We start from the raw sequence: 26,350 nt of genomic DNA, 5'->3' as shown, positions 1-26,350 counted from the left end.
TCAATCTTTTTTACTGTATAACAAAGTAGGGCGTGGAGCTTAATAACGTCTTCACATCAGATGAAGCTATTGTTGTACAAAAGGTTTCAGGTTAGTTGAAAGTTTAACCAGAACGAGGCATTATATGGTCCTTTAGCTCTGCTTGTCTGGCCCTCAGGATATCACTGGGAAATCCAGAATCAAATGACTATTACTGCTATTCTTTATAACACCTAAAATGGTCACACTTTACACCTTATTGGCTATTATTACTTCATCAGTTGGATGTAGCACTTTGGCTACCAATTGCTTAGCAAATGTTACATCGTAACATTGGTGTTTGAAAAAATATTTTTATCAAGAAATAATTCTGATGGAGCAAAACTCAAGTCAACGTATGTCCCAATGGCCTCAATAGAATAATTTTTTCATGTGGACCACCCCTGGTTTAACCCCTTTGGCATGACAGCTGTGCGCATGTTTCAACCAATATGCCTGTGAAATTGCTTTGATCGCGAGGAGGTTGTGCTTATGTGTGGGTGGTTTCATCACCTATGGCAATGATAAAAATATTTCACCAGTACAGCATACTAAGACCAGAGCAATGTGTTATCCCCCACGCCATCCTGGCAAATCGTGCCCTGCTGTTGCCCATGATCAATAAATGTCAAAGTGCCAGATGATGGCCCTTAGCAAAACACAAAAAGATGTTAACAGGAAATATAAAAGTTTCCCTCTCCATACTGCAGGACACACTCTACTATATATGATCACATTCTAGTTTAATTATAACTGCATCAAGATATAATCTGAAGTTGGTGCTGAGGATCCATCCACCAGATAAGAACTGCTTTCTGCCCTCCACCAGTTGTAATTTCATGAAAGACAGCGGTGGGATGTTTTCAGGGCTGCCTCTGGCCTCATGCTGACCTTAAGATGAATGTGATTTGAACTTCACCCCTTATCACAAAGTACAGAAATACACACACGCACGCACGTACCCAAGCATGCACACATGCGCAAGTCAGCCAGCCGAGACTTTGTACCATGTGGTGGAGAATGATGAGGGTGTTTTTAGATAACGTGGGATTGATCTGTCAGAGTTTGATTGTATTCGCTCCAAACGCTTATGCTGGTCAGTGGTCACAGTAATGCTCTGCACACTTCTGATCCAATCCACACAATACTGACACAAACTCCGACAATAGACAAGTGAGGTAGATTTTATTTAGTTTTGTTCTGGATAGCACCCTTGCCTGCCTTCAAAACCTCATCTATAGCTGTAAACAAATGAATGTTATTATTGTGATGCACTGATACCGCAGTTATTTATTCACTGTTTTACCCTCATAGGGTTTATCGTTCTTGTCATTGGGTTACCAACTTTCACACCATTACAAATGTGAACAAGGGTTGTCACAATGTGATGTGATACATGATTTCCTGATGCAGTGCTAATCATGTGTGGCTTTCTTTGAGCTCAAACGCATCATTGCAGTCCAAAGGAGCAAGTGTGGAAGCATATGTGAACCTTGTAGGAACCCTGTGTAAAACCCACAACTAAGCAACAACTAACTCTGGGAGGGCCATGGCTCAGTTGGTAGAACAGGTCACGAGGTTAGTGGTTCGAAGTCCAATTTCACCATGTCCATGTGTTTTCAGTGGGATCCTGTACCCCATGTTTTTTTCCTATTGGTGCGCAAGTACCTTGTATGGCAGCTGTCAAGGTGAGACTGCTAAAGCTCAAAATGTGGTTAAGTTCAATTACCAGCCTAACGTGTTTCGGAGCATGTTGACGAATATACTATACACTACATATATACAATACACCCAAGAGCATATCAGGAGCAAATCTGAAGGAATAACTTGAAGTATGGTTCAGTGATTTTCTCAGACATGGCTTCATTTCAGATGGCTGTATGCTGGTTGAATTTTTGATCATGACCAGTTTGGTTTTAGTAATATGTTGCACTGTGTGAAGAAGCACGACAATGAATGAGTGCTTTCATTCAACAAATGTTTCATGTTCAGACGTCAAATGCTTTGAAAGTGATCGCCGTATTCGCAGAAACACCAGAAATACTGAAAACTCTGTAGTTCTTATTCCAGGCCACTAGTCACTGTTTTTTTTTTCTGGAATACAGCCTCCACACATGCGCCAGTATGGTGTTCAAGCTGATTTCAACCTGTCTTGCTTTGTGGTAAAGGCCCCCCTCAGTTTCAGGTGCTTGTTGTGTGTGATCCAGTTGGAAATGCATTGGCAACAATGAAGGAATCCAGAGTGCTGCTTCTGCTGCTCAGCCTTTTGAATTCAAAAAAATTACTCAGCATTTCAGAAAACTTTGTTTCATGTTTACACAGAGATAGAGAGCAAAATATTTAGAAAATGTTGCACTCTGCACTTCATCTTCACAAAGTTCAGTTTTTGCAACTAGATGCTGTTGTCATGAAATTAAAAAGCCAGATTGCAAATAGGGTTTGCTATTTTCACAGCAAAACGTGGAAACGGAGTCTCAGGCTGGTGTTGTGAGTAAATGATGCTTCTCAATCAGTTGGACAAAGTGAAGACAAGCTTGTCTTGTTCATTTTCAGATTATCAAATTTTCAGCCCACTATTAGGCCTCGCTGTGCAATATAGATAAACAATCAATATGCCATAATGTCATCAAGTATTGTGGTAACAATCTTTATGATAAATTACAAGCATTTAAGTATACATGTTATTGTTTTGTGTTTGCAGATTTGTTATACTAAACAGTGCTCTTTCTCTTCACCGTGACTTGCAGCAGCTTTGAGCGTTTCCACCAACACAGTTTCCACCAGCTGCATTTTCTGTACTTTTTCCTTGATTTGTAGTTTTGCGGTTCTGACTTTCACGCAGATCATGATTGCACAGTACATGGAAACATACTTTATGGGTGAGTTGATATTCTGCAGCCCTAATACCGATGGGAATAACAAGTTTTTCTATCTGACTTTACTCTCACATTTGCACTTTGCACATGATATTAAATAAAGGACATACTACAACTTCTTTACACTTTTCATCTCTGGGCTACAGATTATTCGGTGTTCACCATGTGAATGCCAAATCGTGACTATAGAGTATTTACAAACAACATTATTACCAGTCACACCTTGGGAAAACTGCTCAACCATAAATGCATAGTGAGGGTTTCTTGCTGCATCAATATTGATCTCTACTGTGTGTATTTCAAGCATGATTTTTCCATTAAGTCAGCCTGGTTAATCGATTTTAACCCCCCCCCCCCCCGAGTACTCATGACTTCTGATAAGAATTTGGTAAGTTACCTTTCACTTTACTGAACTTTTTAGTGAACAACCTGGTAAAGTAGGAGATAGGATTTCAATCTGAAAAGCAAAAAATAAAAAAATGAAAAAATCTCAAAAATGCTGCAGACATGAAATACATATGCATGGCCTGAGGCACTCTCCAAGGACACGGTGTCTGACATTAAATATTGAAAGAGAAAGTTCTAATATTGCTCCATCTATGATACTGATGTCATACAATGTCAGTGTGACACAAGCAAAATAAGAATTTGCTCTGTCGCTCTATTCCTGTGGATGTCTGAACTCGTGTGAGGTTTAACAGTATATTGGGAACTAAGTTCTTTCCTTTTTAGCAGCAAATATGTGGCCAATAGAAAACGAGCACAAACATCTACTAAATGTGATATCAAAACTGCAGCCAAACTTTCAATCCATCCTTTATTTTTTTTTGCTTTGACTACTCATAAAAACTAATATAAGACAGTTGTCTTATAAATGTCAGAAGCACTCTTGTTAATTTTTCTGAAAACTGAAAAACTACTCGCCCTTATAGAGGTCTCAACAAGAACTCTGCAGCTCATATATTATTAAAAAAAAAAAAAAAAACAATACAGCCACAATCCCTGTGCTCATCATGTGTCAATGCCAAGGTCTGTGCGTGGGAGTGGGGTGAGCTGCAGACTTCTTTTTCCTCATCTCTTTCATTGGCATCATGAGTAGGGATATTAAAGGCAAAGGAGAGGTCCTCTCAGAATTGAAAAGTAAAAGGTATCTGTTTTATTACAAGAATAAAATAATGTTTGCAGAGTTTCACATTCCCTCTGGCATGAGCTCCCGCATTGTGTTGCAGTCGTGGGTGGAAAACTGGGTGCCACAGAAGTAAAGTTTGTTCACTTAATTGCAGGATGTTCAATTTTAATATAATGAACAAGCCTCGACCTCTGTGCTGTGCCTCCCTGGTAGGTAATAACTTCCCTCAGTCACAGGCAGACATGCAGATCTACTTACATTCCACTTGCCTCAGGTGAAAGTGGCTTGGAGGCGCCACGTGGCCAATGTCAAAGGCGTTCCAGATGCTAATCATCCAAAACCTGCCAATGTGTGCTAATATGCATGCGCACACATACAAACACATACAAGCCACATCACATGAGGACTTAACCAATAAATACGTTGTATGTAACTTGTGTTAACATATGAAAGAGGAATAGATGTCAAATGATTTCTAATACTTCTAATGAGTGAAGAAAATCATGCAATGAAGCGGTCATGATTAAAACTTCAACACTAACATGATACAATGTATTTTAATTTTTAATCAACCCGAAAACGATTTTAAGTTTTGAAGATCCCTCTTTTACCGAGTCATATCCAGCAAACTGCACCGTACTCTATTTTCAGAGACGTTTCAGTCAGAACCAGCATTAACTTCTGCAAGTCTTCAAACTTTCTCTTCTGTTGGACCGGACCACACGAGCATCAATGATTGTCTGTGGTTCACTGATTTTTCTTTCTTTGACCACTTCTGACTGACCAGAGCAGACACTTCACAAAAGAGCCGCAGCTTTGGAAATGCTTCCCCACAGTCTTCCAAGCCATTACAATTTGATTCTAGTTAAACTCACTCAAATCTTCCAAACTTTGCTCTACTTCTAATCCATAAACTTTAGGCGGAAAAGACATTTAGTTACCTGTATGCACACTCACTGACCGGTATCATTAAAAGGGACAGTCAGTTATTGATTTTAAACGGATGGTGGTCATAATGTTATGGCTTATAGGTGAAGTTTCCTGTTTTCTTTTATTCCCAAAAAAAAAAAAAAAAAAAAAGACTTAAAACAGATGTCGCTATTTTGTCATTTTTGCAATTTGGAATAGATGCTTACTGTGTTACTTATTCTCTGTATATATGCATTTAAAATAAAAATCCAATTCGGACATCAAAAACCGGGTCCTTGGGCTACTGCTACAGAAGAAAACAAAAAGGAGGAGAAAAGGGATGAGCTTTAAGCTGTGGCTCGCCTCTCTAGAAAGTCATTAGGTCAGAGAAGTGTGGAGGATGGTCGGCGAGGGGCCTTTAATAATGAAGAGCTTGTGTTCCACAGGGAAACATCGCCTGCAGCAAGCATTCACACTGCGGTGGCTATGGAAATGAAAGATTTCGAGGTGTGGAAAGGTCCCAGCACGGCTTTGAAAGAAAGCGGCTGCCTAACACGCCTTAAAGTGATAGCTGTTTGATTTGGTTGACAGGATTTTAATCTCCATCACTATCACGCCTTACACCGACACCTTACCTCACACGTTGCTGTCCAGAAGTCACACATAATGTCCAAAAAGAGAGAAGAAAAAAAAAAATCCCCATGAAGATTATTGAAGTGAAAGATTACATTAATGCTAGAGACTAACACCGTAGAAGTCAGTATGAGATGTCTATATTGGCCCACTTGGATATACTAAATTACTGTGCAGAGGCAAAGCCTGTACAAAGGCTCCCAGATTTTGAATGAACATCCAAATTTAGGCCTGGGTAGGAATGGAGATGCAGAGACGAGCAGCTCGGCATTGGCGGCCCACATTATAATCAGAAGCAGCTCTGCAGCAGCAAATCGTGTCACAGTCTGAGCGACGATGCTTGTCTGTCAGGTGATCTGTTCATAAGCTCCTATCACACCCAGGCTGACCTCTGCAATATGCCTAATCTGAACTATCTCAGGGGAAAAAAACAAGCTGCCGTATCTGTACTGATTTGAGATGTATGTCTTTATAATGAAATTCAACAGAAAAGCAACTGACAGCAGAGTTTTCAAGAGGTATCTGACATACACACTATATTTGATGCAGTTCCATTTGAGAAACACAACACATCGGGATGCAAAGATTTGAAATAAAAGACAAGGGCTATGAAATGTTGTGGAAAAAAAAGAAAAGAAAAAAAGACACTTTTAGTTGAAAAATGTGACCTTGCCTATTTGGAAATACTTAAGTCACACCCGTGAAATAATGTCAGATGAAAAACTCTATGGACATTTGTGCATTTGCCAGCCTGCACAAGCTGCAAAGCTCGCGCCGAAAGATGTCACCGGAGCAAAGATCCTCATCAGACAACCTCAATGGGAGCGTTTGCAAAAAGCCCCAAATACAGTCACAACAGTGAAAAATGTGGGTGCAGGGCGCGACTGCCGTCACAAAGTAAAATGATATCAAGCTGACACCGATCCTATATTTTGTCTGTGTTTACACGCTGGCACTGTCTCCAGCATCAGGCTGATAGAGTCTGTTTCAGCCTTATAAAGTCAGTGATCAGAGGTTAAAACTATAAATTCATTTTTCCATTCATTTATCGGGAAATGCCGGCATCTTTCTTCTGTGAAACACACTTTTCTGTACTGGCAACTGCTGGAAGTGAATCTGTAAACATCCTGCAATCACGTATATATGGAATATTGCACCCAGAAGTCATTTGGAAATTACAATATGGTCATTTATTGTGATATTTCACCATTAAATACAGTTTGCTTTGATTCAGTCCAAGTGCAAAGTGTTTCTATTGCTTCTCATACTGGACTTCTAATCAGAGCTCACAATTGGCCTGCTAATTACTAACTACAGTGCAAACACAAGGCACAACATGCCAACAATAGCAAGGACCTGATTAGCTTATTTACATTGATATGAAGTGCACCGAAGTACTTGAAAACACTGCAGCATTCTCAAAACCCTGATTGTTTTTTTCTTTGTTTTTTTAGCAAAGTCTATATTAATGGTTGCATGCAGGAGGCCAGCTACAACAACGTATGCTTCATTCACTGGAGTTCCACAACAATCAGAACTCCACATCGTCTACCTCTTTCTTGCTCACCACTGAGATTCTGACAGGAGAACAGCCTATTAGCACCAATATAAAGTGATTATCACAATATTCAGACTATACCATAGCATGTCATGCCAGGTAATGTCTCCATATTTTCCAGGAACATACTGCATTATCCAGAGAAGGAGCATTTACAGAAATCACACACCATCATTATACATTGCTGAATGATAAATGGCTTTCCGGTGGACATGTAGTTTGAGTTATACCATTTATTATTCGTGGCTCAGCTGTTGGCAATAATATCTTAGAATGTGAAAATACAAGTCATCCACTCAAAATGTATTACGTGTTGTGAGCAAATGTGTTTCATGATAGATAGTCTTTGAAAAGAAATCACAAAACACTGATTATACACCTAATTTAAAGACTGCACAACTTTAAAAAACAAAAAAAAACTAACGGACCTTTTCAATATTTCTATACAAAGGGAAATGTGTATATTCTTAATGACAGTGGGGTTCCAAAGACCCACACTCAATCTATATCTTAAGAGCCAAGAGATCCAACAGATTATTGACTTTGCTTGAAATACACCTTAAATAGGAAATATGAGTCTAGATTTTGGATAATGGATAGCCCTTTTTTCATCTACACACATTGCTGCTTTTACAGTCAAATATACTGCCTAACATACTGCTAGGTTATGAACTGAACCAAGTAAAGGGTGCACAACACACAAATCCGGATATCCAGTGTTCCACGTGTGCGAAACATATGCTGTGTCGGTCGCTTCACGCCGTCTGTCCTTCCTCATAGACCTGGACTGCTTTATCAAAGCATGATGCATCTCTAAAGCAATCAGTACATGTGCTTTTACACATGTAATACACCAGCTGCAATACTGATTTTAAATTTAGTGGACAGGAAAGACAGACAATGTCAGGATCAAATGGCAGATGGTATGGCGTTCTTGTCTTCACTTAAGGCAGGAGAGCTGTCACACAGTCACAGTGGACAATGCTGTCACTTTCACTTGGTGTACACGCTGATGTCATTCCTTTGGAGAGAATGTATTTTCTACTGCTTGGTAAGAAGTCTGTCATTCAAAACTAAAACCGACTAAGGTGCAAATGCATCTGGTATAATTCAAAATGCTGAGCCAAGAATTGTCTTAGTGAGTAGGATATCTGAGTCCCGATCAAGATAATGATGTGCTTTAGATAAAATGGGAAATAGTCTTAAAAGTAGATAACTAGTAAAAAGTAAATTCCCTAAACTTGCCCAACTGCTCCTTTTAATGACTGATCGTCAGATACTTGCCAATGCTGATGAAGTAGAACCAGTCTGTTTATTTCTCTAACTTCTATTCTATAGTACTGTTATATATTCACTTAGCCAATAGCCAGCCATAATTTCCATCTGGCAAGCTGGGTTCTGAAAAAGATCTCCGTAGGGATGCCGCTGCCACTGAGATAAGCGCCATGTCCTATGAGAAGAGTGACTTAGGGAGACAGATGCTGAGGCCTGACCTCTGATAACTTCGGCAGAGAACTTGGCGCGAAAAAGAGAAATCTAAAAAGTAGTACACCCAGAAAGCGCAGGCTGCCTCAAGATGTCTCCTAGGACTTCATTTCTGGAACCAACACATCACAGACTTCAGGGCGACTCGAGTGCCTCGACTTGACCGGCTGATATGAGTGTTGAATCAGACACACCGAGGTAAATAAGAGTCAGACACAAAAATGTTGGTTGGCTGAACAAGACTGAGGTCAGGAGGAGAGTATCTAAAAATGAGAACTGTCATGTCATGCTTGGCCTGACAATGACAGCTCTTGAAGATGCTCTCACTGCAACGTTGATTATTTTTAGAGGAGTTTTTTTTTTTAAAGTTACTTTTAAAGTGCTTCAGAGGACTGACTTGACACACCTGACAAGCAGACGTACTTGTCAACACAGTTAATAGGCCGCCGCGGTGAGCTGCAAGCAAGGAGAGGTCGCTTAGTTATAGAAGCTGCTTGTCAGGTAATTTCTACCTCTGCATAAGAGATTAGGAGAAGAGTCACATAGCCAATTACTGTCATTACAGTGTCTCATGACATTAATTCACACATGGCAGGCCAATTTTGATTGTTGTACAATCTCAGAGGTTAATAAGAGGGGCCACAATGTAATTGCTTCGCATTTGATTGAGCCACAAGATGAGACATTTTAAAAACAATCACTACTAAATCATTGTTCTGTTATATTATTCAACTTCACAATGGGCCCTGGCTTTAGATTTATTGCTCCGTTTAAAGGGGGTAAAAAAAATGTCACTATTGATTGTGAAGTGTGATTTATATCAACAAAAGCCCCTTCAGTAATTACTGTGCACTCACAGGCAAAAGTTCAAAATTTCTGTTCAGGTGGTAGAGCAGATTGTGCTCCAATTCAAAGGCTGTCAGTCTGATTGCCTGTCATTGTGTGGAAAGGTCTCTGAGCATGACGCTAGACTCCATAAGACAAGCGCCTTTCCTAGAAACTCCACTGGCATTGATGTTCAAGTGTGTGCATGGAAATGAAGCAATCAGCACTATAGGTCTCCCGAAGTGGTGAGGAAAAAAAGAAAAAAGATCCAAATGAAGCAAAAATCCATTCAGTTAATGAACATATGTCTCTTTATAGCCAGTAAGTTTAATGCATTCTTAACAATTTCAAAAGGAAAAGTACCCACGCAAAAGTTTGGGCAGGCACACCTACAAATCTCTTCTGCCAATGAAGAGAAAAAAGTGCTCACAATCATTAGGAAAGGTCAGGTCATGAAAATTTCAAAGGTTCATGAATCAAAGCTTCAACAATAAGAAGCCACTGGCTCCTCCACAAAGCTGACCAGCAGTCTGAATATTTAATTGGTTTCTACCAAGCAGAAAAAGGCAACAGGAAGATAAGCATTTTCAGGTACCTCTTTCTCATTAAGAACCAGTTCTTAACGGCCTTAAATTAGAACCAAGTAGTTAAAAGAATAAGTGGAGGTCAAGTTGAGGTCTGAGGAACAAGGAAAACTTTTTAAAATTCTCCAAGTGGAAATGATACAAAGACCAATAAAAGTCTTTTGATTAAAGAACTATCCGCAGTGTTGAGTCTTGATGGTCGTGGACTTGTGAGAGATATCTACGTGAACTTCATCATGAGAAATCCTTATCAGTATTGTCACCATGAAACTCTGCATCACAAGGAGAGAACAATCTATTTAAAAAGTGCAATGCATCTCAGAAAATAATTGACTGGCAAACAGTGACGCATGTTTAAAGAAACTTACAGGATGATGAATTTCATGAAAAAACAACCACCTCGCCAGCTGTGAGCCTCAGGTGTAGATTGATCACATGTTTTACTTGTGTGTTATATTCAGTGACACAGATAACATTTCGATTATAGTGGGGAGAAAGATGGTTCATAAACTGGGTTGTTTTTTTGTTTTTTTTATTCCTTAACAGGAGTTTGCTGTGTTTTAGTAAAGGTAGCGGACATAACAAAACAATGAGACCAGAGGCCTGTACTACGACGCTGGATTTTCTGTTGTTCTTGGATTAACCCTGGGTTTTCCGTACTACTCACTCACTTCTCACCTGTATTTCTTCACACAAAAACAATGAATGAATCTGGACATTTCCAAAAAATTGGTTTTCAAAAGTTATTTAACCCAGCGGTCTGCCTCATACAAGATCAAATGGAGCAGTATGTTACCCCTGAATATGAACTTGACACCGTGGTTTGCTCCAAAAGATCCCTTACAACTTACGCTGCTTACTGCAGGCGATGAAACAAGGTAAACAACGACTTTCTCAAGTCTATCTCCTTTTGGTTAAATAAAATGGATGATCCAGAACAAAAAGCATTCCTCAAACCATCAATAAATCAATCTTAAATTAAAAGGGAAGATAATCGTGCAAATCATTTATACTATCCGAGACAAATGTATAATTCTGTTGCCGTTCTGCATAATTCAGAAAAAAGATATTTAGTGCGTAATGTGTTTGGAAGGTTTAAAAAACATTGTCTACATGTTATTTTAATGACATTCATGTTCATTATCTCTTTTATTTTGCGTAAACAAGCAAGCTTGTAAAAGACAAAGGCTTTGACAACAAGGGTTGTACCAGACCCAAACACAAACTACAAATTAATTTTCTTTGGTTCTGAATGAATTCGACTCGGTCCGCAGGACTTATCGCTCACATCTTCAAGCTAATCCACACAGTCAGAGGTAACTTAGGGTATAAGATCTTGTGTGCCTTTGTTTTAGGTTTTAATCTGTCTCACAGCAGTGTTGTGAGTAAAAACTTTGCTGCAGAATATCCTAAAATCCCAAAAGCCAATAAAGTAAAAGAACTCAATTTGCTCTTGAGATTGGTGTCGGAAAGTATGTTTTTTCCCTTTTAGTTTCGCTTTATTGTTCCCCTCTCAGAATTTCTAGGTTATTGAAGATAAATTGATTCTCTAAAGATCATGAAAAATGTGTCGACAACAATTCATCAAACATCGAGCTACTGTTTGAACTTAAACATAGTCCACTTCAAAGCCTTGCTTCACAAGCAAGTATAAAAACTTGGAATCTCACCGATTTCAAGAGTACCAATATCTACTGTATTTCACTAAACATCCCTCGGACAATCTGCTGCTTTGGACAAACGCCCACGCATAATGTGCATCAACATAAATGTTAGCCCCACAGGACGGCTTCCGTCGCCTGACAGTGATAACACTCTACTGAAAAATAGCCAAAACATACCTTTCAATGATACAAGTCTATGAGTAGTGATACCGCTTCGTTTTTTTTATCCAGGGAAAGCTATTAATTTCTTGGAGAGAGATGAAAGAGAGAGATGGAGGAATTGAGAAAAGATGGTCAGACAGACAAGAGAGTGCATATTAAAACAGGGACAACACTATACTGAGTATGAGGACACAACCTAATACAACACAGTCATCTGCAGTATTAAACTTAAAAGTGCCTCAGCTGAAAGCAAATCAACTGTAGTGAATCATTTATATTAGAAACAGTCAGGGGGTTCAATATGTACAGATTAAAACATGATGAACAATGCAGCACTGTAAAGTCATTGTAATTTTGGCATATAAGCCCGAATGATCAAATGTAGTAAATGTGAATGATGTGGAAGAGGTTTGGTCTCAAGAAAATGGATCTTTACAATGATTGGAGGAACTTGTAGTTATTTATTAAGATTTGAAAGGACTTCACATTTAGAAAGACGGTATTATAGTTTGGTGAAATTCTCTTATATACCTGAAAAGAATCTAGAAAAGTCCATGAAAAGCAATCCTCTAATATGTCTCTCCAAATGGTAAATTGATTTGACCTAAATAGCGCTTTCTACTGCATGAGCAGTCTCAATGAGCTTTACTTGATGAGGCACAACCTCACACACACAAAGGTGCTTACACACTATTGTGAGCAACATGGACTTCAGTGTCTTGTCCATGAACACATCAACACATGAACAGGAAGAGATGCAGATCGAACCGCCATACTCCACACTGGGTAAACAGCTGCGCTACCCAGCGGAAACCTCAACACAGTCACATCATCACTGGCTTAATCTGGACTGCAGCTCAGAACCATCATCAAACCTACAATGAGTTATTTTGGTTTGAGACCCACAATAATTGAAAACGTTCTCGCTTTTATTGGCAGAATATGGTTACTCTAAAAAAAAAAAAAACTATTTACAGCTCACACCACATGATGACTGTGACCAACAAGATAATGCTTTTTCCAATACCTGAAGACAATCCTGCTGTAACCTTTCACTTCCAGAGAATGGCCAGTCTATAACTCATTACCATTTTTGCGCAAATTTACATTTTTACTTTCAATGGCTGAGAGGTTGTTTTATGTCTAAATATATTTCTTTACGTTTTTTAAACAAGCCTAAAAAGCTGTGTCGTAAAGGCCCTAAATTGCTTCCAGGTCTTGCCATGGCAGGAAAATGTACTTTGTCTGTTAGCCTATGACAAGATCAATAACTGGTATCTCTAGACAATATTTCATAGTAATAGAGATAAATGATTTGATCTGATATGAAGCTTATTTGTGAAAAAAAAAGTGCAGTAAAAACACTGATTCGATAGTTAAATCAAAAATTAACCAACAAATAGTAATGTCCATTTTTCATGTTATGTTCAGCTAAAAAAGTATATTGATTTTTACAATAACCATTAACAAGCCCCTTTACAACGAGGTTAAGTCATGACTTAATGTCTCAGTTTGTGGTTTAATTGGCCAGCAAATTAGGCTTATACAATGTGAGTCTTTAACGCCTGGTTAAGAGTCATGATGTTGTATTTTTTGCACAGAAAAAAATACAACACAAACTTTAAATAATGAAAATGGAAATTCGGAAGTGACAACTACAACATGATTATCTTATAAAACTGCTGTTTTCTGTGACAAAAAAAAACAATATTAGCACTGTAAAAGTAAAAATGTCATTTTAACCAAGTAGGTCAACTTGAGTTTATCATTAAAGCCACTAATGTCGAAATTTTGCACAAAACAATGCTGTGTCTCAAAGACAGTCCAACAAGGCCGTCTTTATAGATTTTACATGGCGCAAAATCATACATGTGTAAGATCGCGGCCTTTAGTTTGTCATTGAGTGAGTAAACGTGTGTCAGATTTCAATTATTCAGGATATTATAATGTTTTCATCAAAATCTTTACATCAACATTGCAAAGAAGAATGTCACAAACAGATGGAGCATACAGGTGGAGCTTCATGTTTAGTATTAGCACCACATGGTGCCTGATCAACGGACTTGTCCAGATATGTTGCTGATTCTGGCAGAGCAGGAAGCCACACATATGTCATGGTTCACTGGGGAACAAGGAGGTTTTTTCCTCCTTCATGTCATTTGCACCGCCTATAGTGTGACTAAGCCGCATATCTTTGGTCATGCACCACAATCATTTGTATTTAGCATTCATATAGCATATGGACTTGCTGTCCGACTGCACATGTCTGAACAAAATAATCCCACACGTTTCAGTTGTGATGTGTGAGAGTTATGTTATTTCAACTCGGAGAATCCATCCCACATATTGCAGAACCTTTGGAAAATGTTCAAACTCTAAACATATGTCTTAAAACAACCACACGTTTCCTTCTGTAATTTAACGACATGATTCTGTCAACAATAACAGTGATCTGCACTGAGACATCAAAGATCCCAGTGGGGCCTGTATTTTTTTGGAGAGTTAGTTTGTTAGAGTTATTTAGAGTTAGTCTTGAAAGCTATTCCGTCCCGTTTCCCTTCCTAAAAAGAACTGCGTCATTCTCAAAATAATTTCCAGGCAGACTGGTGGACTCTTAAAATATGCTGCAGGTGAATTTGTCTTTCTGAAAGGGATTAATCAATTCAGTTTGGCAACTTGTATAATACCAGTCTTAATCTCAGTATGCACTATACATATGAAAGCAGGCAGCACTAATATGAAACAGAAATGTATAAAATATAAAAAGTAAAAAATATACGAAACAATTAAAAAAAAGAAAAAAAAAAAATATTGGATTAATCTTCAATTGTTGATGTGAACAAGGCCACAGAAGCAATCATAGGAACGAACTCTCTAAGAGAAACATATTCAATCTCACCAAGTCCAGAGGTGGTTTTCGTTTCTCTGGGGTTTTGTTCTTGGCGAGGGTTCTTTCAGGAACGAGTGGCCCTTATCAGGCACGGAGCAGCGAGAGATACCTGCGACAGCCGACATGTTTGAGGCCCAAGTGCTTAATCTTGGGTCTCTGCTCGAGAGCACTGAGGCACATCACTATAGCATGCAGGGACTGACTACACACATTTCAAACCAGCCCATACTAGGAACAAAACGAGTAAAAAAAAAAAAAAAAAACCAAGAAGAAGAAAAAAGAAATAATAAAAAGAGCATGAGCTTGAGTGCACTGCTCTAATCGTATCAGAGATTTCTACAAACATTGGTGAACTGTGATTGATGGGAGCACAGTTAATAGGACTCCCAAACCAACACTGTGTGAGGAGAGAGAGTGCCAAGGACCAGAGATCAATAGCAGCTCGGAAGCATGTTAGGGAATCATACCGAATCAGATTGATGACAGCTGGTGGTGATGTATTTGGCAATCTAATTTTAGCACAAAGTAACTCAGTGATAGTGCTGCCACGCGACTGAACTCAATCCTCCTAGACCAACAGTATCACAGCTGCGAGAGTGAATTGTGGTGTCGCTGCAGGTGTATTTAGGGGCAGTGGTACAGGTTTTTTTTCTTAGATTTTTTTGATGCTTGGTGTATGCCATTAAAGTGCATTAAATTATTCATCCTTAGTGCAAGTCTCACAAATATTTCAGGCCCAAAAACCTCTTTTAGTGCACAGTCAGGCTTGGACATACACTTAGTCTGACTCCTCCAAATTGATATTGAAAGAAGCAGACTATAAGGCATCCTCAGTGCAGCCTTCAATTGCACCCGATTGCATTTGGGGGGCAACCACTCATTGCTTTGTGCACACGACTGGAAATGATGGCAAATAATTTTCCTCTCTCTCTTCCTCGAGTACAATCATCTCTGCCATAGAAAGCAGTGACAACGCAGGCAGAGCACCCACATGCATTGCAAAAACTCTTTTTGTCTGTGCGAGAGTGAAAAAAATCTTGAATAAGGTAATCTGTATATATTATCCACTGTACACTCAATCTTTCCGAGAGACCACTTAATTTGCAGTATTCATTATTGGCCATAATGCAGCACTTTAAGGCAATGGGATGTGAGAAATACTGAAAAACAAATTAGGCAAAAGACAAAATATTGTCAGTCCCTGGGTTAGCTGTTGCTGCACAAGCCTTTTATATTAGAATCCATAAAAGAAAATTATGGATCATCACAGAGGTGTATATTAAAATGAAACACCTCAGTGGTTCAATATTTCCTAATTGCTCTGTGTGCCAATTTTTCTTTTAAGAGGGGCACAGCGCAGCATCACCAACTGGCCTTAGGTTTGTCTGCTGAATGAAGCTTGTTGGGGGATGGATGAATCCCTCCCCTGTTCTGGTTTCTTGAGCCAAGTCTGCATGACGGGGCCCTGAGCCCTCGGTCTGTGCCAGGTGGCAGCTGGGAGAGAGAGTCCCCGGCCAGGCTTCGGCAGCTCTCTCTCCGCTCCTCTGGCCTCCTCCGTCACCACTCGGGGAGCTCGGCACCAGCGCTCCTGACCTGCAGATTGGTCCAAAATGTTGTGTCAACTTTTCTTTTTTTTTTTTTTTTTTTGTCAGATAAAATATCTCTTCAGAAAGCTGTGAACAAGAATAGAATCAAAGCTGTGCTATAATGTAGTAAAGCATTTGTCTTCTGTCTGCTCACCTAAATTAATTTCTGATGTGTTCGGTATGGACACAAGGATGAAATGTTCTCTGCCCACACAAAGTGATGAAATTGGGTAACATTAATCAAAAGAGAGACGCCTGTCGTCAGGGACAAGTAATACGGTAGCCTCAGTGCATACATTAACCAAGGGATCACCATATTACTTCTGTAAGGAACTGTGCCAAAAAATTTAAACCCTTTCTTCACACTATGAGGAAAATTCTCTGTGCTGGGCAGATTGCTCCCACTGGTGAGAGCAACCTCCACCACATCGAACGCAAGGACAAATGACAGGCCCTTAACTGTTTTTAAATAACAGTACGCCTCATCATGTTAAATCAAACCACTCATAAGGCTAATACAACATTTTCCGGCGAGACAGGACTAGAAGTGCTGAACAATAGATGACTCAGGGGAGCCAACAGCATGCCAAGCAGTTGCCTAATCAATCACAGAGTACTGGCCTTTTTTTAATGGACATAGCACATCAGTGATAAAAAAAAATAAATGAAAAAAAAATGAAAAAATGCGAGGCTGTCAAAAGATGAAAAAGTTGAGGTGACACTCGAGTTTCCCCGTACTTTTAAACAGGCAAGACTTGCGGGGGAAGTTCACTCCAATCTCAATATTTAGACAAAGGCTTGTGCCATCAATCACACACACAAGTCCACTGAACACGTTAAATGCACACAAAGTGTTGAAACTCCGGCAGGGAAGTGGGGTTGTGATCGAGAGGTGTGATCTACAGTGTAGGAATTCACTGGTGCTACATCGAGCATCTGTACATGCTGAGTGCACTACAGTCCGCGCCGGGTATCTCCTAGGAGTTCTGCCTCCATCCAGCGAGCTGCTCATCCCTTCAAACTGACAGACAGACCTTTAGTCTGAGATGGAGGTACTCTCCCCCCTCTGAGACACTTGAAGAAAGATGTTTGCTTAACTCCGGCCTTAGGCGTCACACCCAGCTGCATGCTTACGTTAACCTTTACGATAAGAAGATAGCCCATGGTAGCCATTCTGCTCGAGAAGATCAACACTGTGCTGTTCACTCACCTGTTGAATTCGTCTTTCAGCAGATCACTCCACCTTTTTAGCACATGCATGGGCTTTCGCAAGGCACACTGCATCACCCTAGCATTTCATTTTATGATGCATTCCATCTTATCCGTCACCTGGTAATGACCTCATACTCGACTCGAGAGGTGCGGCGTGCCTCACCATTGCTGTTATACCAGGAGTGGGAAAAGAAAATACTGATTCACATAAGTATTGTGATTCTTTGTTTTATCTATTCTTTCTTCAAAGATTTATTTGTTTCCCAAATTTAAATGCTTCATTGTAGTCTATGTTTAAAAGCTGGGCGTGAAAAAACCAGCAGAGGGAAAATTGTATTAGTAAATGTGAAGTCAAATCCATCCGCGAGAAAATACTTAAACAGAGAACAGAAAATGGAGGACAACTCGCAGAGATGAAACCCCTACCAACACATATAAAATCAAGTGTATAAAAAAAAAAATTAAATTTTTTTTTGCCGACTGCGGAAAAATGACAAACCCCACTGCCCACCTAGCAAGACGCCATGCTGAGGTAAAAGCAGAGCTCATAGCCAACCACACTCAAAGCAGCATTTTCACCAACTACTCAGCAGTTCTGAAAAAAAGTAAAAGGCAGAACTAAATCAATCGCTGACTTTATTTGCAAAAACTTTGTTATGGCTTACATTTGTTTGCCTTTTCTACATGCAGCCAGGGCTTTGAAAAGAGCGTTTTAAGATCACTATACCATGGAGTATGTTATTTTGGAGGCTCCTATGTGTGTTGTGTGCAGATACATGTAGCGACTTCTCTATTCTATCTATTTCTATCTGTTAACTCTGTTGGAAAGGTTTTAGATGTGGAGTCCGGGCTTTTGAAAAGAGAGTATAAGTTCAAACAGAAGTAAAAACTGACTCGCATGTCATGTGCATTTTTGGGGGGGAAATATGGCTCCTAATATAGACTGTAGACGTCATCATTCAACTTTTTCACATGTTCTGGTGTTAAAAAGGGGGAACTAAAAAATGCAAAAAATATAAAAATTATTAAAGAACCTACCTTATATGCACTATAAGGGAGGTTCTGTCAGCAAATATGCTATTTTCATTAGCATATTTGCCAATAAAACAGTCATTAATGATTTATCCTCCTCACTTTTTTTTTTATTTTTACAGCAGTCATTTCAGCATAGAGCTTTGAACAGCTGTCACATTCAACTCCGGGATTTAATTTCTGTGAAGAAAAATGTGCCGATCCTTAACTCACTTTTTAATTTATAGAACCTTTTTTTTTTTTTTATGTCAACTGAACCCCCACTGCTACCACATAATTAAGTCTGTCCACAACATTAACCAAAAAAAAATAGACCATGTGGGTCAAAAATATAGCATCTCCTTACATTGGTAATCAATGCTACAAGTCAATTTACAGCTCCGGGCTTTCACAACCTGAGCCAGTCCATTACTGATTCAATTGTAACCCATTAAGACTATGAGAGGTGATATTATAGGTGACACTAAGAAAAATCTAGTCGCTTCATTCAATAACTTTGTTCCATAAGAGTCCGCTCAGTACCACCGTGATGCGGTCCACCATAATGAGGCACACGGTGCTCAGAAACCTTCTGGAGCTGGATGTCGAACTTCACCTCTACCCTGAGATGGATGTAAAAGCTCCATGACAGTAACACTTAGTCGACATCACTAGATAGATGTGTCAGCTGTTTTAATGTCTTTTCATTGCTCATAAAAGACTAAATGCCATCCTGCAAAAGGTGCCGTCTAAGCACCTCTGTGAAATCCCGCCGTGACTACTGTGATGTTTAAAGTAATTCGTGGGAGGGAAAACAAGCATTGAGGTTTAATAGAAGTGCTTAATCTGCTCATGTAGTAACTGAACCTGACCTTCTCCTGCTGACTGTTCTGACAACTCGTATCCTTTTCCGGCCAAGACAAACGTGTGAGGCAATAGTCAATAAAAGGCACCTGATGTACACTTTGCAGGACATGGATGCCAATAACAACAACGACCACTTCTCAAGTTTCTTTTTTTCCCTTTGCTGACTTCAATATGTCCGAGATGAAAGACAGTGCTGACGAGAGCATCAGATCCTGTTCAGACCACACTTCACCTCATTCACTTCTCTACATCGGCTGTGTTTACTTATACCAACCTACTTTCAGCTGGAAACTACATGTGGTTTCTCCAATCGCCGGGTGAAGACAGGGTGGGCCACTTTCCGTTTTGAGGATCCACAACTGCTGAGGTGGACAGGATGTGGAGGAAAATATTCACTACCCTGGAGGCTTCTCAGCCAGAGGGATCATTTTGTCTTAATGGTTTCCAGAAACAAGATGAAAAACAGCTAGAAAAACAGAATTACGTCCAACCTTTGAAGGTCAACTGTTCGCCTCCACCAACAGCTCTGTTAAAATGACATCCTGATCTTCCTATAGCGCCAACTCAAGGTGATGCACATGTCTCCGAAACACTTCTCGGGGAAGAAATGTCTTGGTTAAGAGGTGCAAATAATTTACATAATCTCCATTTGGTTGCAATTTATCATGTCCAGCAGCAATTTAGTGACCAATTTCCTTCTTCCAAGCCATCTATTAAATGAGTAAGGATACAGCAGCGACAGCAGGCCGTCTGAATGCTCGTGTCACAGTTCTTGTCTCAGCTCTGAGTTATTTTCACCTCTTCATCCCCTGCCTCCCGTCACAGCCCATCCACCCACCAGATGTCCTCTCGTGTTCGTCCTGGTTCCAGTACCTGATTCAGACGCCCACTTTCCTGATTTTCAATTCCCCCTTCAGTTGCAGTGTATCTATACCTAATATGTCGCTTTTTCCTTCATTCGATCATCATGAGTCTTTTTTTTGGGGGGGGGGGGGGGGTTTAGTTGCGACTTACTACTGACAGGTGTTTCATTCAGTTTTGGCTGCCTGTCAGCCATACAGTACTGTGAGTCTACATTTGCACTGTGAAATGCACCGTTACCTTTGATAAGATTAATCGAATAACATTTGCTGTAGGTCTGTTAGAAAATGTTCCTGAAAGCCAAAACTGACATCCTTCATCTGGAGACACTTTTCATGACAAGTCGATCGGGAATCAAAGTGAATGTATAGGGGGAAAAAAAAAAACTTAAAAATGTGCTTGCCTGGTTTCCATCTACACTCAGGTTATCCTGCCTGATCTCATTATGTGAAACATGCCGATTTATTTAACCCAGCGGTGCAGAGGTAGCAGAGTTGGAGAACGTGTTGGTACATTGCAGGTGATCACCCATTCAGTTAACATCTGTGATCTCCGGGAAAAAAACTAATCAGCCTAATGCAGGTGTTAAACCTCACCCTGCAGAATCGCAGATAAATTCCTGAGCAAGAGCAGAAATCTGTGAGCTTTCCGATTGCTTTTTGTGACCGTTTGGATAGTTTTCCCACCAGAGAAGGTGTGAAATCCTCATTGTTCCTGATGAGCTGGCATCAAGACTCCAGAACAGTTTTTGCCCCTGGCCTGATGAAAAGATGTGGACTAGTTTCAATGATAACTACATGCAGCCCTTGTAACGCTCACATTGACCCTCTCTTTGCCTTTTCCCTTGGGCAGCCTTGCCATAAACAATCTTCTCTGGCAGACACTTACGACATCCCAGCCACGTGTCCTGATCGTCAAGCTTTCATGATCGTGGCATTAATACAAGGCCTTTCTGTCTGCTTCAGCGATTCAGAGTTAGGAGCTTTGTCTTGCCATCTTAAGCCTGTGAGGAGTCTCTGGCATTTGAGGTGAAAACAGTAGCATTTTTCATATGGCGACTACGAGTGGTCCAAGTCTCACATGCACACAGAAAAAAGGTGACTACAGCTTTATACACTTTCTGCTTTATAGTCATATGCTGTTTGAGTCAATGCCTCAGTCTGCCAAAAGCTATGCTTGTCTTGCCAATTGCTGCGACGTTAACCGACGGTGACGATTGAGCTGAATTAGGACAGTCCTCAACACATGACATTATCATGATCACCAGACGTAAAACTTACATTTTTGCATAGCAAGTATTTTGCTTGGTAATAACTATTACGGTATAGTAGCAGCAGTGGGAATAAGTTGTAGGAGCTGCAAGCTTCCCTTTATACACGCTGTGCAAAACATTTTTCTCATTTCCATAATCTTGCAAAGTATGCCTATATGAAAACAAAACAATCAAAATACTATAAGCACAGAAGAGAAAACCAAAGCAACACATCAGCTATAAGATTACATTTGGTTTTATCAGCTTCTTGGAAACATGACTTTTATTTTAGTCGCTCTACATAAAGAAGGAAATGAGGAAATATGCATACCTCAAAAGTTATCCAAAAAGGTATTTTAATTAAGTTTTTGCAAAAGATAAAAAAAAACCATCAGTGATATGATAGTAGAAATATGCATTTTCATCCACACATGAACCAATAATGTAAAACACTGAATAAAACAATGATTATAATGCCGTTCAAGTAATTCGGGTAAAAAGGTGCACTCGCACAGGAAGAGACTAATCTCATTTAGTAAGTATTTTCTGACATCTCAAAGCTCTTCCACACCTACGGAGAACATTTTAAAGCTCCCTCACTGGTTTAATTGCCTTCTTGTTGAAGAGTAAACCAACCTTAATGTGCAAAATCAAAGGGTTCCGTTAAATGGCTCGTGCACAAATAGCCGCGTCAGTTTGCTGTGAGTAATCCATATATATATTAAAAAGAAATCAATTCATGTTTTCTCACTTTTCTTTCTAAACAAAGTTTTTTAAAGAGGCTATCATGAAACTGAACAATACAGCTTCATTAAAAATGTTTTGTCATTTACAATAAATCTGCGATCAATGTTAAAAAAGCCGTTTGTTGGATAAATGTGAATCAACATTAGACATCTCTCCTATCTCACAATGTAATTGTATTCCATTCTGATCTAGTCTTCATTCATTCAGCATCCACACCGTTTAATTCAACCGAGGGGAGCAGAGGCGCTGGGGCCGATTCCAGCTGACTGTGAGACAAGGTAGGATTCACCCTGGACAGGTTGCCAGCGCACATGCTCACGACCACATCTACAGGCAATTTGAAGTCATGAATTAACCTTAAATGCACGTTTTTAAGATTGTAGGAGGAAACTGGAGCCCACAGATTAATCCGATGCACACATAGGGAGAACATCAACTCCGCACAAAACGGCTCCCAAGACCGGACTCAAACCAAGAGGTACATGGAGGGAGTGCCAACTACTGAGGAGAAGTTATGGAAGCATTTAAGACTAATCTCTTCTGGTCATTTTAATGCCTACAGCTAGGGAATGACTCCTCCCTCATCTTGACCGCACCTTTACTTACACCCACCCACACACACACACACACACACACACACACAATGGCCATTATATACACTTTAGCGATGCTATCTCACTTAATTAGCTCCAAAATACAGTCTTCCCTGCATTAGTGTATGGACCTATCCGTGTCCCCCACTATGCTATCACTTTTTAAATAGAGTATACATAACAAACAACCTTGAGCTGTTTGTGCTCAGTGATGCTTATCTGGTGCTGAGGTCACATTAGATCAAGGGTATTTGGATTTTTTTATTTTTTTAAACAAAAAATATAATAAACAAGCAGTGCTGTGGTGTGTCCACATTCCCCTAGCCGGTCATTTTGTCACATCAGCAGTTGTGCTGCCACACCGGCCAGGTCTGTCAGCTCAATGTTAGATGGACAAGTGATAAGACGGTGAAGAAAAAAACCCAAAAGAAAACAGCAGAAGCACTTCGAAGAGACAATCCCATACAAGAAATTGAGTTTTGGAAACGCTTCTAATGCATGCAGAGAAAACCGAGGGCTCACTACTTGGCATTCACTGTAGCAAAGCTGTGACCACAAAGTAAATTAATTTCAGACTAATTAGGCTAACAACCAACTTTGGTGTTGAAAGAAATAAGAAATGCCATTATCATTACCGTCCATTTAGAAACAGCTCCAAGAGCCTTCATTTATTCTCGCCGCGAATAGAGCCGGACAGCAGGCGGAGATGCAGGTCCTAACTGCACTTCCAGATTTATGCGTGTGTGTGGCTGTGTGTGTGAATCTGTCCTGCATTAACAGCTCTCCGTTTAAATATTTTCACACTAGCCAAGATGAGACTTTACGATTGTGTGCATTTTACCCACTTTGACTCGATCAACCCTCTTTTTTTAGTGCAGGAACATTCACAAGGAGGTCAAGAGACAAATCTATCCCTTTGTTTCGTGGACCCACACACACGCACACACACAGAGGCAGTTTTTCTTCTTGCGTGTGATAGCCAGGCAATCTGTGTGTCCTCATCCAGCATGCCGTGTTGTTGAGGTGCTCGCTCAGTGACATTTATGACGGTTTCATGACAAGCAGAGCAGCCTTGACAGTTTTCTGCTCTGCTGGGGAAAGAATCAGTGGGGGACCTATTACCTCTTGCCATGACATCAATGAATACACTTGCATTATCCCGCATTAAATCCTTCATTTGCGCTTTTTTTTTTTATGCAAAACTGCAATAAATGTTGTAACTAGAATTAATATGACACACAGGCCTACATTTAAGTGTGTCAATTGAAAACCCTGAAGAAGATGGGGGGGGGGGTACCTAGAAAATTATTTGAAATACTTTTTCACTTTTATAGGAATCAACAGTGCTCTGATTGTTCTCTTCTGCTTATCAATTTAACATCTGTGAATAGCTGATGATGTGCTTTATAAGATTTAAAAAAAAAAAATCAAAAATGTGCTTCAACTTTGCAAATAATGAAGAGGTAACAAGGTGAACTCGGTTTGGATGAGGATATTCTCAATGGAGCTGACACTCAATAATACAAGTGATATCAGAAAAAAAAGCATTCAATTGACTGAAATGTGGTGTAATTGTGTACTACTATTGAAATTCAGTTATGCCGTAGAACATTAATTTTTTTTTTTTACCATCATTACTGTCAAGAGTGCAAAGGCGCACCGGAGGAGCTGGAAGCACAAAACTCTTCCCATTAACTGCGTCCTCGTGCCCGGTTAATTCCCGTGGCAGAGACCGGAGGCTTTACAGCTCGGGCAGAGACAAAACACACTTTGGCACGGGGCTCATTTTCACCTGCTGCATTGTAGGACAGTGCCACGACGCACCTGCAGTCACAGACACCGAGTCTTTACGCTTCCCCATGGAAATGCACGGACGCAAAAAGAAGAAGAAAACAAACCAAAAAAAAGAAATTAGAAAAAGCTGCGCGTTAATGGGTTACACAGGTGGGACTGTGGTCCAGCAATCACCGGGACGCGTTCAAATGCATCGCCTCGTCTCCCCTCTCCTTTAATTGACACTGAGGCATTATACACTGATAGAAAAGAAAGAAGAAAGAAGAAAAAAAAAAAAGCCTTGATGCTGAACTCTTTAACATTCATTAGTGATGCTTGCGAAGCCATGAGGTTCACGTCTAGCATTTTGGCGTCCGTGACAACAAGACGCGGCGCTACGAGACGACCGGGGTTTGCCAAGTTTCACCGGACTGCGCATTCCCCCGACAGCCCCGGCTCCCGCTGCTTACCTTTCTCCTCGTCCGACACCGTCGAGGGCTCGACGCACGGAGATAATCCCGAGAAAAGGGCCAGAAAGGCGAGTAGAAAAAACTCCGACATGTTCTCGGAGAGCGGGCTGTATAGAGCCACGGTGCTTCTCCCGGTCCGGGTCCGGGTCCGGGTCCAGTCTCCCCCCTCCACCAGCACCCGGTTGTCGAGCGCCGTTATTCGGTGATGTCCAGCGGAACCAGTGTGCAGAACAGTGCAGCGCTCCCCCGGCTTCCCGGCTGCATGCACACACAGGCACAGCGCCGCGCTTTCCTAAAACCGACGGACGCACCGGAGAGACGGTGAAAGAGAGCGAGCGAGGGAAAGAGAGAGAGAGAGAGCGAGGGATGAGAGTCACAAGCAGGGGGACAGAGGGAAGGTGGGGTGGGAGTGCACGAGGATAAAGAAGGAGTACGTTTCCTGTCTTTTCTCAATGATTAAATGCCGTCAAGGTGGCGCAGCTCGCCTGAAATTAATCACATTGGTTGGCTGTGCAGTCGTTGGAGTGGGTGTCAGTCTGAGGTCCGGGGCGCACAGAGGGGTCCTCGGCAAAGAAGAGAAAGTCAGCCAATGGAGGATGAGGAATGTCAGCTTTTAGAGTCATGTAAAATCTGTCGATCAGGTGTGTCAAACTCATATTGGTTCAGGGGGTCATATTCAACTCCAATAGATCTCAATTAAGCTGCATAAAGATAATCTAACCATTACATTGGTGTTTTAATTATTATTAATTGGAAAAAGTAATACTTAGGTGGATTTACATCGTCACCTGTTGGTCAATCGTATTGAATTATTTAAGTTTAAGAGATCACAGTATCCTGTTTACATGAACACTGACCACAATAATATATTTGATGTGCAGGTTTATATATACCAAGAATACCATCCAATTCATTCGGAGGCTTAATCAGTTTCTAACAGGATCTTAATGATCCCACATCGGGTTTACCAGGAGATTTGAATATTGATTTGTTAGCTCAATTAATAAAGCGCCAGTGTTTCTTTTTCAGTTTCTTTTTTTGAAACTGTAACAAAACAATCTACTTTTTCAGAATATGGTCAGGAAGAGATGACTAAGAGCAGCTTTGTCTCCTTTGTCGATCCGTTGTTCTTTGCCACAGCTATTTTATTCATAAGCCAGACATCTTTTTCATACATTACCACCTTCAATTTGTCATCATTTTCATCTGATGGGGCCCATTTATTCATAGAAATGTTCACATGAT

General features: G+C 40.3%; 1 protein-coding gene across 1 annotated transcript in view; it reads right to left on the bottom strand.

Moving 5' to 3' along the window:
- The window catches only part of lrp1bb (low density lipoprotein receptor-related protein 1Bb), a 297,754-nt gene extending 272,361 nt beyond the window's left edge, over positions 1-25,393 (bottom strand). The window contains exon 1 of the mRNA XM_080478884.1: positions 25,106-25,393. Within this exon, the coding sequence (XP_080335010.1) occupies positions 25,106-25,196 (91 nt within the window). The 5' untranslated portion in view covers positions 25,197-25,393. The remainder of the gene's footprint in view (positions 1-25,105) is intronic.
- Between the last annotated feature and the right edge of the window lie 957 nt (positions 25,394-26,350).

This window comes from Lipophrys pholis, assembly GCF_963383615.2.
Source record: "Lipophrys pholis genome assembly, chromosome: 13".
NCBI classification, from domain to species: domain Eukaryota; kingdom Metazoa; phylum Chordata; class Actinopteri; order Blenniiformes; family Blenniidae; genus Lipophrys; species Lipophrys pholis.
The sequence above is the reverse complement of the archived record's forward strand: the minus strand, read 5'-3'. Positions and strand labels throughout refer to the sequence as shown.